The sequence below is a fragment of the Stegostoma tigrinum genome, chromosome 3, assembly GCF_030684315.1.
Source record: "Stegostoma tigrinum isolate sSteTig4 chromosome 3, sSteTig4.hap1, whole genome shotgun sequence".
Classification (NCBI taxonomy): domain Eukaryota; kingdom Metazoa; phylum Chordata; class Chondrichthyes; order Orectolobiformes; family Stegostomatidae; genus Stegostoma; species Stegostoma tigrinum.
This window is the reverse complement of record NC_081356.1, coordinates 65774684-65790421: the sequence shown is the minus strand read 5'-3', so window position 1 is coordinate 65790421 and position 15738 is coordinate 65774684. Positions and strand designations below refer to the sequence as shown.

The window sequence follows — 15738 nt, the reverse complement described above, 5'->3', positions numbered from 1 at the left end:
ACTTACCTATTAAGCTTCAAAATTGGAGATTGCTGGGGTGGAAGTGGGTTGGGCGGTAGGCGTTCCTCACTCCTTCCTTGCTGCTTCTTTCAGTAACTGGAGGATACACATATTTTCAGTAGCACCATTCCTGACACCATGTTTAAAGGGTTGTGTTTCATGGTTGCCACAGACTACGCACAAAGCACTTCCAGCAGAGGTAGAGCTGGAATGAACATGACATACCAGCATGTACACTAAGTACAAATAAATTTCTCCAAACATTCACTGCCTTCTGTCCTGAAGTGTGTATTGTCTTTTTATGATATTTAAGAAGACAATTCTCTATCTTGGAGTGAAACTTTTGGAATTTCTTTGTGATACCAAAACTATTTTTGGACCAGAATATTTCATTGATTTTGAAGAAATATAGATGGTGGAGACTGGGCAACAGAGATAAAACCAAACAGCAGAAGGCAGGTTCAGCATATTTGTGCCGTAGCTTTTACAAGTTTATGAGACAGTCATAAAATTATTTATTTTAAGTTTGAAAGCAGCTCACCCCTTTCATATCAGATCACTGAATTCCACAATCCACTCAAGAAAGGAGGATCACAGCAGAAATAACAGTTTCATTCACTGGCAAATAGTTAAACACACTAAATAGGTGGAATTGAATTCATCCTGTTCTGGCACAGTGGCTAAGTTCATAAGGTCAGAGAAAAAGACTTCACATCGGTCCGCTGATGACAGAACAACCTCCCGAAACTAAATTGGACTTGGGAAGGAGCCAATATGTGCAACTTGCCTGCTCAGAGTAGGATATAAATTAACTCACTAATGAGTCACTTGTCACTTAGTATTCCCTGAACCCACCAGGAATTTGGCAGTGGCACAGGGATTAAATGGGAGCCACATGTTTCTCCCATCCTTCACAAAGGCTACACTATAAACCCTGACCTTTCCCCATCTGTAGGTACACAGTATCTGATCATAGAGCCCAGCATAAGAAAGTGGGATGTTGGCTTTCCTTTTGGCCTCTCTGCCTTCTGAACTGTGATGATTCCCTTGTGAAGTCCTCAGACCTTAACAAGCAACAGCCGTAGATGCTAGTAATCCTTAGTTTAAAAACAGGCACTCAGTCTTTTGCCACAGAAAACATGCTGACCTTCCCCCGTCATTCTTGTGGTGAATGACCCCTACCCCTATCATTGGCTCTAGTCCAGTATGTACAAATAAACTGAAGCTGTTTCATCAATACAAAGTAAACCATTTGTTGGCAACATAAAATTTACTTTGGAATTGGTATTACTACAAAATGTTTAACATTCGTTTTGTCAGAAATTATTGAGATTAATTCCAATAGATGAATATTTGCCATGAGTTTTGAGATTCATAAGGGATTACTTTCAAAAATTGATTGATCTTTCAATGATGTACTTTATGGCAAGTTTATAAATTTATTTCTCAACAACAACATGGTAGAGGTGTTCCACTCTTTACTGTTTCATCTCATTATAATTACCATTATACCAATTTATTTTTCGATTAGATAAAACATGCGTCGACACATGTCCAGATGGCTACTACATGGATCAGAATAGACGTCAATGCTTTGCTTGTCACAAAAGCTGTGAAACCTGCAGCGGGAGGTCTAGCACACAGTGCCTTAACTGTAAAGCAGACTGGTACAGACGGAACTCAACATGCGTCAAGACCTGTGGATCTGGGTAGGTGCAACCCATCAGATATAAGTTGTTCCACTGAAAATTAAACTGGAGAGACTGACAGAAGCAGTTTTTGCATCATAGAATGTAGCAAGGTCTGACAAAGATGCTTTAAATGCTCACTGTTTATTGATTGTAATTTGAATTTATGGAATCCATAGAATCCCTACAGTGTGGAAACAGGCCATTTGGCCCACCAAGTCCATACCAACTGTCCGAAGAGGATCCCACCTACACCCATCCCCCTACCCTATCCCTGTAACCCTGCATCTCCCATGGCTAACACATCTAACCTACACATCCCTGAGCACTATGGGTAATTTAGCATGGCCAATCCACCTAACTTGCACATCTTTGGACTGTTGGAGGAAACCCATTGCAGACATGGGGTGAATGTGCAAACTCCACACAGTCACCCCAGGGTAGACTTGAAACTGAGTCCCCAGTGCTGTGAGGTAGCAGTGCTAACCACTGAGCCACCATGCTGCCCCAGGGAATTGTATGATGCCTGCAACTTGGTTTAATATAAGTTTTGATTTTAAAACTAGTATATCTGGAAACATGGAAAACATTTTTAAATAATGGACAGGGTTTTCTGAGGAGGGCAGCTCCTTCTTTATGTAATGAAAGACCTTTGCATTTCTAAAAGGACATTCCAGTCATGGCTCCTTCAGAAATGTGAACCTGTACTTTCATTATGACAGGTACCTTGTAGCAAGGAACAGGGGAAGGCATACCACACCCTATTTTTCACAGCTATCAGTGGCCACATTCTGTGATTTAAATGTCCAGCATCATACACAGCCACTTTGACAGTTCTTGTGAAAGGACAAGTATGTATGATAAGCATAAATGACACTGCCAGGTGCCAAGCGGTCATTAGGTATGGTGCCAGGTGAGTAGGGTGTGGAGTGCCAGGTGGGTAGGGGCTAAGGTACAAGTGGGTAGGGGTACATTACAAAGTGGATGTGGTGCCAGATAGATAGAGTGCCAGCAGCAGGGTTGTCGCTTCCTGCGGATAGAACAGAGCTGCCAGGCCCTTTATTGGATGTGGGGGTTGGGGGCTGGTGCTGGGGTCAAGTCCCTCAGTGGAGGGTATTGGATCAGGATATGGGGGTGTAAGGGGTTTGGGGGGGGCGGGATGTCTTGTTGGTGTGCAAACCACTTTGGGAGGGAGGGCAGAGTTTAATAGATTCTCAGGGGTTAGACACTTTTTAATCATCTAATTTTTCCTGAGTATCTACTTAACGTCAGCAGATTCCGTCAAACTCTCAGATTTAAATGGATGCCTTGGAGATTCAAGGCAAAGGGAAATTTCCCCAGCGGAAATCTTTAATTTTCCAGGCCATTCCTTCGATGTCTGCTTTCTTGGGCATTCTGCATGCTCCCCATGTCCAATTCCCACCTACATTGTAGAACTGACTACCAGGCCATCGGAAAATCCAGCCTAAAATGTTTCTTTTAAATCCCCAATAATTTTAGCGCAGGATTTGAAAAAGTGCAAAAAAATCATATGCCTGAAAGCCATATGGCAAAAATGTAGCATCAGCTGTAGGAAAGCTTTCAGGTAATTTAGCGTGATCTAGTGGGTAAACTCTTGGGGAAAAAAATAACTTGTCAAGGAATGATTTGTACAGATTCACACAATTGTATTTCATTTTGAAGGGAATATTTTGAAACAGTATGAAGAGAATGCAGTCAGAGTTATATACCTGAGTTTTTAGAAAACTGTTTATGGCATTTAATATTAATGACTAATGGCAAAGTCAACTAAAAAACTCATTAGAAGAGTACAGCAGTTGTTGAAAGAAATCTTCTAAATATGAAAAACTTGAGCAACAATGGTATTCTTTCTCCTAAGACTTGACAGCAAGTAATGTTTTGTTCATTACTTGATGCACCAGATTGTAATCCTTTAACTTTTTAAACATTAAGATCAGAACCCCCTTCAGTTTCTATACCCAAAAGAGTCAAACTAAACCTTTTGATGTGTTTCTGTAAGAGTTTATAGCATTGTGGTGAATCTGTGGAGCATCACTAAGGCCAATACATCCATCTGCACATGCATGCTCCAAAACTGAACACAGTGCTCCCAATAGCCATAATCAAGGTTCCATACATCTGAAGTAAAACCTCCTTCCTTTTGTATTTTATTTATTTGTTTATCGAAAATTGGTGTCACTGGCCAGGCTACTTTTAATGCTGATGCCTAAGTTATCAGGTGGTGAGCTGCCTTCTTCAACCATTGCAGTCTTTTAAATGTACAGAAGGATACAGTACTGTTAAGAAAGGAGTTCCAGAATTTTGATCCAGTGATGGTGAATGAAGAATGATATACAGTATTTCAAAGTAAGGATGGTGAATGGCTTGGAGAGAAACTTGCAGGTGATTGTGCTCCCATTTTTTTGCTGTTCTTATCCTTCTGGTTGGTAAGCATTTGGATATTTGCTTCTGGTAGAGGAACTTTGAAAAGTTACTGCTGTACATCTTGTGGATGGTACACTCTACTGATGCTGTGCCAGTGTTAGTGGTGGTAAATGGAGTATGAATGAAGTGAGCTGCTTTGTATTGGATGGAGTTGAACTCCTTGAGTGTTGTAGCTGCATGCAGGCAAGTCCTGACCTGTGCCTTGTAGATAGGGGACATGCATTGAGCTGCCTGGACCTAAAGCTCTGAAATTATTTCCCTGCTCTCTCTACCTCGTTCGTCTCCTTTAAGACATACAACTGATCTCATTGACCAAAATTTTGGTCATCTGACCTAATACCTCCTTATGTGAGTCAGTGTCACATTTTGTTTTACAGTGTACCTGCAAAGTGCATTGGGACATTTCATTACATTAAAAGCGCTGTATAATTAAAAGTAGTTTTGACTTTCACATGAGACGTTATAGTGAGACCCCACATTCTTACTCTGTTGGTGGAACAGATTTACTTTAGCACAACTTTAAAGAGGAACAAATGAATGTTCAGATGAATATTTACTTCTCAATTAATATCTACTTTCCATACTTCCCCTTCCCTTCCCATTCTTTTCCCCCCTTTCTTTTCTTCCTTTCTCTCTTTCCTCCTGTGCCTTTCTTATCTCTCCTTCCCTTCCCCTCTTCCCTCTATTTCTATCTTCCTGTCCGTTCCTTTGCCTTTCCATCTTTCCATTAATTTATTTTCTTTATTTTCCTCCTTCCCTTTTCTTCCTGCTTGTCTTCCTCCATCCTCACTCCTCCACAAGGAAATTTGATTTTATCCCTGTTTTTATCAAACTTCATCTATTAATGTCCTTACTTACACTGAAATTGCCGACTTTCATTATTTCTGAAAATTTAATTTGGATGCTTCACTTTTGGTGGTTTTTGTGGGTAGTTTGCTATAGTAAAATTTTGGCCAGGGTACCTAGCTATACAAAGTTCATGTCCTTAGTTTTTATGTAACCTTTGTTCCCCTATATTTTGGGAGTTGTCCCGTTTCTTGGCGGTAATATTCTTATTTTTGATTTTTATTTTGGTTAAATTTTCTTCCTTAATGAATATCTTGCACCTATTCTACTGGTTTCAATTTAGTGTGGAACTTTACTAATTCTAATTCAAGTTTATTATTAAATCCTTCCAATAGGTTTTGAGTCTGTTGTAATGTGCAGTTCATTTCTTGTTTTGTTTTCCCCTTGAGGATGTGACTCACTGTTAAAGGTCTAAGTATAAATCAGAATGTGTCCTATTAGTTCCATTGGAAGGCAGTCATCCATTTGTCTTAAATTTACAGGGCCTAAACAAATTTATTCCCTCAACAACTCACTGTAAAAATAAAGCGCAGTTTCCAGACCATTATAATTAAAAGTAAATTTAAGACGTTCAGAATGACTAATGAGAAAGCTTTGAATTGACAATTATTTGATCCAAGCATTTTTTTTCTCCATGGCCATGAAATAAAATATTTTAAAAGAAATAAAACTGTTTTCTATGTTGTAAATAAGATATTTATTGTCACATATCATTTGTTTCAGGCGTTTTGCAAATGCATCAACAGGAGTTTGTGAAAACTGTCATGCAAACTGCAAAGAATGTTGGGGTCCAAGAGAAACAGAATGTCTGAGCTGTCAGGGTAATCACTTCCGGGTGAAATCAGAAAACAAATGCTATCAGTCATGTCCAGAACAATACTATGAAAATAAGTGGGAGCAAACTTGTGAACGGTGCCACCCTAGTTGTAAAACCTGTGATGGTAAGTTTAAGATTCACAATGAGAGGACTGAGCTCTACATCAGAACTCAATCACATCATCTTTGTTGGTACTTGCAGGTATGATATGATTAAGAGTGTGTCTCTTTGTGGAAGGGTGTAATGGGGGTAAGACTGTTGCAGGATTGAGATGCAGGAACCTAACTGTCAAGATTGAAAGCTGGAGAATGGGAATAAGGGAGATCGGCGGTTGTAAAGAGGCTCAACAGTGTTTCCAAAGGGTTGACATGATAAAGCATGTATGGGAATAAGGTAACACAGCAAAGGGGTTCGTCCACAGTCAGGAGCACCCTGGCACCAAGACAGGCCGTGTATAACCACATCTGGCATAGTTGCCTCAGATGCCAGGGGTTGGGAGGGGAAAGGTAGGTAGCAACAAGTTCATGTATATAGGTCGAGTGGAGACCTGGAGAGATGTAAAACCTATGTGTGTCACAGGAAGGGCCACCGGGAGGGGGAAATAGATGTTTGGTGTCTCGCTTGCAATGAGAGCTGGAAGCTGGAAGCCACTGGCCGAAGGTCACTCACTATCACCATCCATTGCGCTGGAATTTGAAAGGTCTCAATGAGAAGGAAAATAGTTGAGATCACAGCCAGAGAGGGAATGGTAAGTGATGTGACCTGTGAGGGCAAACCTGCTGATGTGAGGCTGTAGAACAATAAAGGCCATTCCTCACTCAGTAAGTATGTGCATCACTCCAGGAGACCCTGTGGATGCTGGACCTGGCTCACTGTCTTAATGGCAACCACCAACCTGTCCATTGTGACAGCCAAATTGTCACATGCTTGGGTCAGTTGGTCCCCCACAGCATAGCTGCATTCCTTGAGCTCGTGGTCAATGAGAGCTATGGTGTTCCACATTGCCTGTCTGTTGCTCCTGTTCTTCCTTGCGCCTGCAGGTAAAGTCCCTACTTGCCAACATCACAGGTCCTTCAGTGTCTGGGGCTACATTAGAGACTTTTCTCCGACAGTCCCTTGAGTGTCAGAGGCTTGGGCTATTTCTGCCCTGGCTAGCTGCAGAAGTGCTGTCCAGCAGATGCTGTTAAACTTTCTAAGCCTAACATTGCCACCAAAGTGTTAGCATGTGAACTGCTGGTGACTGCAGGAGGAAGCCTTGTTGATGCTTCCTCTAGTGCCTCAGGGCTGCCAGCCACAGAGGTCAAGCAGGTGGTTTCTGGGAAGGGTCCTGGGCCCAAAACGCTAACAATGATTTTTTTTTCACAGATGCTGCCAGGCCTGCTGTGCTTTTCAGCAACTTTTGTTTTTGTTCCTAATCCACAGTTCTTTTGTTTTTTTTAAATTGAGGATTGGTACTTACTCAGTTAGTGGGATGTAAATGAGACAAAAAAAACTGCAGATGCTGGAATCCAAGGTAGACAAACAGGAGGCTGGAAAAATACAGCAAGCCAGGAAATCCTCCAGATGTTGCCTGGCTTGCTGTATTCTTCCAGTCTCCTGTTTGTCCAAGTGGGATGTGAAATGTCTTGTCATGGAGCAATCCCAGTCTTCTCCTTTGAAGGACAGGCTTCTCTTCCCTAATGGGCTGTGATGCTGAAATTGAGCATCCACCTGAGGCCTTTCTGCCCTGTTGTGGGCTGACTTCTCCTGGAATGAGAGAAAAGGGAGGGAGTGAGTGAGCTTTACAGACAGCATGGTGACTCATTGATTAGTATCGCTGCCTTGCAGCACCAGGGACCTGGGTTCGATTCCACCGCCTGGTAACTGTCTGTGTGGAGCTTACACATCTTCACCGTGTCTGCATTCATGATAAGAGAGAGTTCTTTCGTTATCCCGTTACTCATTTGCCTGCCCGCTTGCCATTTGACCTCTAGCACTCAAAGTAAGACAAGGACTTTTCCTGAAGCACAGGGGTTTCAAAGGGATAATTCTTTGACAATGACCTTCATGGCACAGCCTGATACACACATGAATTTTTAATTCCACAACTCTCCCTAGAATTGAAACTACCATTTCTACCCCTGTCCAAAAGAAAAAATACAAAATATATGCAGTTTAGAAGTAACCTACAGCGCAGGAGGTTGTTGTCACTTGCCTCTTTTTCCTTTAAAGGACTGTTGTTACAATTTCCCTTTGCATCCAATGACATTACCATTACATTACAGTTTCCAACGCCCAACACCCTCCCACAACTATATACGGCAGGAGTTCCTGTGGATCCCTAAAAAGGCAAACTGAAAGATTTTTGTTTTTCCAGACAAAGGACCTATTCGATGTACTTCCTGTTACTGGGGCTTCCAAATGTACGGAAGTATCTGCAGTTCTCAGTGTTTTGCCGGGGAATACTTGCTGTCAGAGGTATTTAGTACAAAGTGACTTCTAATGCAACTATAATGATAAAAGAAAAAGAAAAAATCAGCATCTTGCTCTGCATTGTTTCTGAACACATTGATAAAGCTTTGCCTTTTGTTTTAGCACAAAGCTGTAGGCATGCAGTTAAAAATAAACTGGTAAATAGATAAGGCAGAAAGTTGTAGATCAATTTCAATTACGGGTAATTGCTTAGGCATCTTTTTCTGGATTTTCTACCGTACCGCCTTTAAGTTCTTTACTTTTTGTAAAATTTTCACGTATTTGTCCTTTTTTAATCATGTGCCACTCACTAAATTCATTACGTTCCTGTTTCAAAATCTACTTTTAACAATTCTTGCATGATGAGGTTGTCACAAGTAAAGCTGAGAATTGTTGCTCATCCCTAACTGGCTTTCAACTCTGTAACTTGCTGGGCTATTTCAGAGAGCAGATAAGAATTAATCACATTACTATAGATCTGGAATCATATATGGTCCAGATCATATAAGCACAGCAGATTTCCTCCTCTATTTGTCAGTCAGTTGGATTTTTACAACAATGGATACATGGTCACCAATAAGCTAACTATTAATTCTAGATTTGATTGAATTCAAATTTCACCATCTGCCATGACAGATTCAAATCCACGTCCCAGCCCATTCACCTCGAGCTCAGGATTATTACTGCAATGACATTACTGACATTACCACATACAACCACTGCCTCAGCATATAGTAGCTAATACCTATATTTAGGCCTTTATTAACAACAGACACATCCCACCCTCTATTACTTCTGGTCAAAATGTATTTCACTCATTTCTTAACAACCTTTATATTTAAGAGCCTTCTGCTGAGGGTCCAGTAATTGGTCTACCATTTTCTTTCCAACCAGTTTACTATTTCATCCTACTAAAAGGAACTAATTAGCAATCTCATATATTTACTTTGGATTCAACTAATTACCATTTCAAATGTGGTCTGAATTCGATATGGTTGCATGTTTCCAAGTATTCACCCACCTTGAGATTGCATAGTGTCCCTGACTCAGACAATCTATTCTTCTGATTGGACAATGATTTTACTGATGGAGAGAACAAAAATACAATCAATATTTACCATGTTAGGCAAGGATTAATTAACTTGCGGCTAGTTAGTTCAACACTGGTTCGAATTAAACCTACATTTTCATTGTTCACATTTATTCATTTAGTGATATTTTAATTATTACTTCAAGCAGGGATAAATTAGAATTTAACCTAATATTGTTTCAATAATGAATCTTCCAAAATGTCTCTACCAAAATACTGAAGCACTACTTACAGACAATTAATTTTGTAGTTTAATTACAATATTATTAAATGACATGGATTTTTTAATGCTTTTTTTCCTCCTGATGCTGATTATTCAGGACCCAGAAATATTGTGTGAAAAATGTCATGATACTTGCCTGGAGTGTAAAGGACCAGGACTTAATAACTGCACAGAATGTCATCCAGGTCTCTTGATAAATCTTGCTGATGGCAAGTGTTTAAACTGCTGCAAATCTGTTGTGCCAGAAGTTGAAGATTGCTGTGATTGTGACATGAGTTTTGGTAAGACTCTTAGTGAATTTAAATCTTTATTATTTGCCAAAATTCATCTAAGGTTACAATTGCTGAACTGCTAATGTAGTTAAAGAGCTTAAAGCTAAATAACTTCCTTCTTATTGAACCAATTAGCACAATCATTGAACAAAGAACTGTATAGATTTAAACAATATCTTCTTAGTATTTGGTTCCTTTATATGTTCAGGAAGATTGCAAGGAGTTCTTAGTTTTAGCTGGGTTGCATCATTGTGAATCCTAAAAATAACGTTGTCAAGAGACTGTGGTAGAACCTTGAGTTTTGATATTGACAAAGCCAGGTTGTGCATGTCAGTGAGAAGGAGAAAGGTTAAGTGTTAATTGTGAAAACCAGAGGTCCAGATTTTCGACATGCATACTCACTCTGCCACAATCTCCAACCAGAAGTCAGTTTCATTGACAGCCTTGGCTTCTGGATGGGCTGGAAGCTCTCCAAAATGTGCCTTTTTATGAAGGGTGGCACGGTGGCTCAATGATTAGCACTGCAGCCTCACAGCGCCTGGGACCCGGGTTCGATTCCTGCCTCGGGCGACTGTCTGTGTGGAGTTTGCACATTCTCCCCGTGTCTGCGTGGGTTTCCTCCGGGTGCTCTGGTTTCCTCCCACAGTCCTAAGATGTGCAGGTTAGGTGGATTGGCCATGCTAAATTGCCCGTAGTGTTCAGGGGTGTGTGGGTTATAGGGGGATGGGTCTGGGTGGGATGCTTCAAGGGGCGGTGTGGACATGTTAGGCCAAAGGGCGTGTTCCACACTGTAGGAAATCTAATCTAACCTAATCAATAGTGTCAATTTGTGAAGCAAGAGGTAAGGACATCTGCTCAGATGAACTATACTGAGGCATCCAAAACTGTCCTGCTCTCCCAACAGCAGCTAAGTTTGCTAAACCCTGAGAAACTGGCAGCCCTGGATCTGTAAAACTTGTTAAACATGAGACTACAGGCCTCATTAAGATAAATAATGGGCTGGTTGGGCTGCCTATTTCTTTATTAACCTGGAGGTATGGACTGAGGATTTTTGAGTTTTAACATCTCATCTGATTGTGACCCTTACATTCTGATGGTTAAAGTTTACACCTTAGTCTCATCAAGAATGTGGCTGCTTAGAATTTGACTTCAGTTGTCTTCATGTGACTGAGATCTTCATGTTCTCTCCTTGTGAGGGGATAAAGAAGAAAAAGGGCAATAGGACTCTTCCTTTCCTAAAAAAATGTGCCAGAAAAGAAATAGAAAAGACAACGGCAACCATACAGGAAAGCAAAATTTAAATAAAAGTTTAACAATCCAAAGAATTAGGAAGATTTTTCACTCTATGAAACATTCACCTCATAAGAAATATGTTGGCATTTAGGAGCTTACAATTTTGTTTTTGTAAGTCAAAAGATGCAGAAATTATTCTCTCAATTCCACAAGTGATACTTATTCCTGACAAGAACCTATAAGTAGCGCAATTTTTCCACAAATAACTTAAAAGACTGATTTTTGCCAGATTTTACTGCTACTGTTTTTCATCAAAAAATTGGATTTCTTAGAAAAGTGGAGTATTCAGTTACGAGGATATGTTGTAGCTGCATCTGCTCACACCAACATAACAGCTGGTTGATTTTAAAACTTGAATAAGTCCTAACCCATATGTCATGTTATCTTCAATGTGAATGTTTTCACTGATTAATTTTCAAACTAATTTGCTCCCAGTTACTAATTTTTGTCCAATTTGTTTTAATAAGTATGACTTAATTAATTTAATTAAGAAAAGATTACACAATATGACGTCTTGTTTTCCTTCTTAATAATTGCAGATGAATGTGTTTTGAGAAAAGTAGTAGTTGTTCCAGATGAGACAGGGGGAGGCAAACCTGCATTATTTGCCGTTGCCTCAGTGCTACTCATTATGGGTATTGGCATTGGTATCTTCCTTCTGCTGAAGACCCGTTCAAAAACAAGACCCGTTAACAGAGGCAAATATGAGAAACTGCACAATCAAAACAAATCCATCCCCGTTTATAGTGCAAGTAAGGACAGTGTTAGCTTTCAAGAGACTCAAGCAACCGAGTACAGAGATCATCAGGATGAAATGTATGATGAAGAGGATGATGATGACATTGTCTACATGGGCCAAGATGGCACTGTTTACCGAAAATTTAAGTATGGGCTGTTAGATGATGATGATGATGATGAACTAGAATATGATGACGAAAGCTACTCCTTCAGATAAAAAAAATCAATTTATAATTTTTCAGTACTTATTAATGCAATTCTCTACTTATTCCATGCACTCATTTAAGGATACTGAGAGACTCTGTTTTCTGGGATCAGTGTCTGACTATTTTCTGTTTCACAAAGTGCACTGAGGAAAATGTAATTGAAGCTTGTGAGCCCTATCTTGAACAAATATATTTCACAAAATGTTTACCTAATCACATTCCTAATAATAAGTATTGTGTACATTGACACATTAATGTTAATCAATGATGAAATATATGTAAAAGTTTAAATTGCTGAAAAGGTTAGATTTCATACATTATGAGTAATAACGACTATAAGGGGTGTTCAAATAGCACTCCTGCAAATAAGAAAGTTAAAAGTCTTTAATTATGGTTGCAAAACTGCTCTTGTGTTACTGGAGCTGTGAAAATCGGTACATATTATTTCAATGTCACTACCATGTTTGTGGCTCAAGAGCTATTGGCTGCCTATATTACTGCTGAGGTTCCTAGAAGACAAGAATAAGTTTCAATAGCTTTTAACAGCATACCATCCATGCAGCTTTTCAATTTCAGTAGAAGCTATGGAGGTGAGGGTAAAATAAAATAGGTGATACTGAAATTCCATTGCAATATATTTTATAGGGACACATTGAATTGGGAAGTTATCCATAAACCTGAAATGTCCAAGACAATTTACATGTACACAGTGTCATCATAAATACAAAGAAAATATTGTTTAAAAAAGCAAAATATATTCAGACATAGTAAAGGGAAAATACTCAATAGTACACCAAAGCAAGAACCACCATGCTATATTTTAATGCAAAAGGTTACAATACAATTCTCTTGAAAATACCGTGCTTGTCACATCAAAGTGTGGGGATCTGATTACTGTTTAGCTTAGAGCTATCCTCAATTGGCATAGAAGAATACAATAGCAAGCATATGTGTGTTAGAAAGCTCTATTTATCACTGATCATTTCCAAACATTGCTTAACTGACTGAAATCAAACAATACAAAAACTGTCAGGCTACTTGTTTGCATGCTTGCAAAATTCGGTTTTTAATGAACTAAGTTTTCAGAAAGCATATGTGTACCAGCACAGCATATTTAGTTAGACCTTGGAAAGTATGTCTTCATTCTGATTGGAGTTCCATTAATTTAGATTATAGGTAAATGTAGATGTGTTCTTATTTTTCTTTGCTTAAATGAAAAATTATTTTTGAGGTGACAACTAAATTTGAAAGTAGAGTATTTCATTTAAGAATTAACAAGATGTAGTGCAGCTACATTGAGCCATGAGTGAGTGAATTAGATGTTTTTTTTGAGATCTGCTGTTTCATTTTGTGTTAGGGCAATTTTCTGATGTTGTTTAATTTCTGGCTTACATTACATGAAAAGCACGAAAAACAGAGTCACATGTTGTTAGCATTCTGTCCATATTCATGGGTCATTTAGAATGTTGTGTGTGGTGTTCCTGCAGCCAAACTGGCAGATGTCTTGATTTTCAATGAGCAGAAAGCAAGAATTCAAGATTCTCAATAAAGGCTCTTGTGGCTAATCAAGAAGCAATATTATTGGTAATAGAGGGTTCACCAATTTTCTTCTGCTGCAGGAAAACATGTGGTGTTTAACAACATTCCACAGGTAGAAAATGAACAAACGTAGTCATTAATGGTAGAAGGTAGTATCTGTTTTGCGTGACATTAACAATTGTTAGAATGAAGGTTCTTCTGCCTTCAATAGGGTCGCAGCACGAATATCTTAGGCATTTTTGGAATATTAGGAGAAAGCAGTGGCTACTTGAACCTTTCATTGGAATTAAAGAAAAAAATCTGATAAATTACATAATTGTCAAAATCCATAGTTTCTAAATCATGCAATGCTCATTAATGTAGGTTCCACAGGGTCAACTAGATTTTTTTGCCTCCTCAAAAAGACCTTGTCATCTTGGTTGTTCCCAATAAAATGCTGAGGAAATGTTTCCTATCTGAGATGCATCACAAGGAGACAAGAATAGTACAGAAATATCATGTATGATCATTTGAATTACATTGCTGTTTAGTTTGGCATTACAAAAGTTCTATGAAGGAAAGCAAATGCTGAAAACTGGTTTTCATAATCTGAAAAAGTTACATGTATGTTTTTATAATATGGAAGAAAGAAGCAATATAGAGTACTGCAGTCTATTAAAAAGGATAGTTTCACTCCAATACTAGTAACCTATTTAGTTAACAGTAAATTGTATCTAGGAATGCTCCATATGAAGCATAGTAACTGAAATTTATAAAATAGACCCACTACTTGCAAATTAAAAGCAGAGAAGGGTTTTGACCTGAAATGTCAGCCTTCCTGCTCCTCTGAAGCTGCTTGGCCTGTTGTGTTCATCCAGCTCTACACCTCGTTATCTGAGGGAATAATTAAGTTGCTTTCTCATTTAAAATTATCCTTACCAAATTACGTGCATATCTGGAATCTTTAAATTGATGGTAAATTAAGGCTGTGCTGATTCCTAAGTTAGTGATTTAGTACGGCACTCTAAGCACATTTTGTTGGATCTTAAGAATGTTCAACAGAAGGCAGCTTATTAAAATTTAAATGAATTTTAAGCTTTCAGTTTAATAGCTTATCCGGTGTTTTATAATGAATCGATAGAGAAATGTCATCTATGCCTTGATCATTTGGAGAGATGCCAATACTTTATTATGGAAGTCTTTGAATGCTAATGCAAGTGCTGTTTAGAACATATCAATATGACCTAATGCACTTATATTTAATAATTTAGATTGATTATTTGGTTGCTACACTCTAATTTAATAAGTTGGGTAATGTGCATATTTAGTTATCTTGTATGAGCTCTCAATATAAATTAACTGTATCTCTGATGCAAAGATCAGCGTACTTATTTCTTGATAAGACCGATAATAAAGAGTGATGCTCAACTTTTTCAAAATTATAACTTGGATGTTTGTGCATTGATGTAATTTTCATTTGATATTTTATTGGTTTGCATCTGATTAAATCAGATTGTAAATTTCTAACACCCATCGACAAATATAAGGTTGAACGATTTCTGACATAAGTAACCATTCTGATTTTATTGCTGTGGTTTGTGGATGTGATGATGACAGTAATTTAATGATCCTTGTGAAAACTAAATAAAAGGTTATTTGTACAAAGAGTCTGTAAACCCTGATCATTTAAATGTGTATTCTATCCCAAACATAATTCTATCCTAATCGGAGGTAAATAATTCCAGAATGAAGTAATAATAAGAGCTGTCGAAATCATATCAAATTCTACCTTTTAATAAAGACTGTTTGTCACTAGCTATCCCAATTCGAATCAGCATACGTTTTATTGTTATTATCTCTTTTCATTGCATCACTACAATTGAGCAAATAAATACTGGTCTATGCACTTAACGGTTCAAACACAAATAAGGGTGGTGAAGGAATGTAACATTAAAAAAAATTGCACTTTTGTTCCTATTCATAAAATGTGGGTCTCATTGGCTAGGTTAGCATTCATTGTCCATCTCCGATTTCTCTGGAGAACTGTGGGGATACCCACTGAAATCCACAATTTTGACCCAGTGAAGGAGCAACAATATAGCTCCAAGTCATGTGTAACTTGAGGGAAACTTATAAGTGCTGGTCTTATCA

General features: G+C 38.5%; 1 protein-coding gene across 1 annotated transcript in view; it reads left to right on the top strand.

Annotated features, from left to right (window-relative positions):
* The window catches only part of pcsk5b (proprotein convertase subtilisin/kexin type 5b), a 374824-nt gene extending 359420 nt beyond the window's left edge, over nt 1–15404 (top strand). Inside the window, exons 33-37 of the mRNA XM_059644647.1 lie at nt 1532–1709; nt 5703–5920; nt 8153–8253; nt 9658–9841; nt 11665–15404. Of these exons, the coding sequence (XP_059500630.1) occupies nt 1532–1709; nt 5703–5920; nt 8153–8253; nt 9658–9841; nt 11665–12080 (1097 nt within the window). The 3' untranslated portion in view covers nt 12081–15404. The remainder of the gene's footprint in view (nt 1–1531; nt 1710–5702; nt 5921–8152; nt 8254–9657; nt 9842–11664) is intronic.
* Nucleotides 15405–15738: the final 334 nt, after the last annotated feature.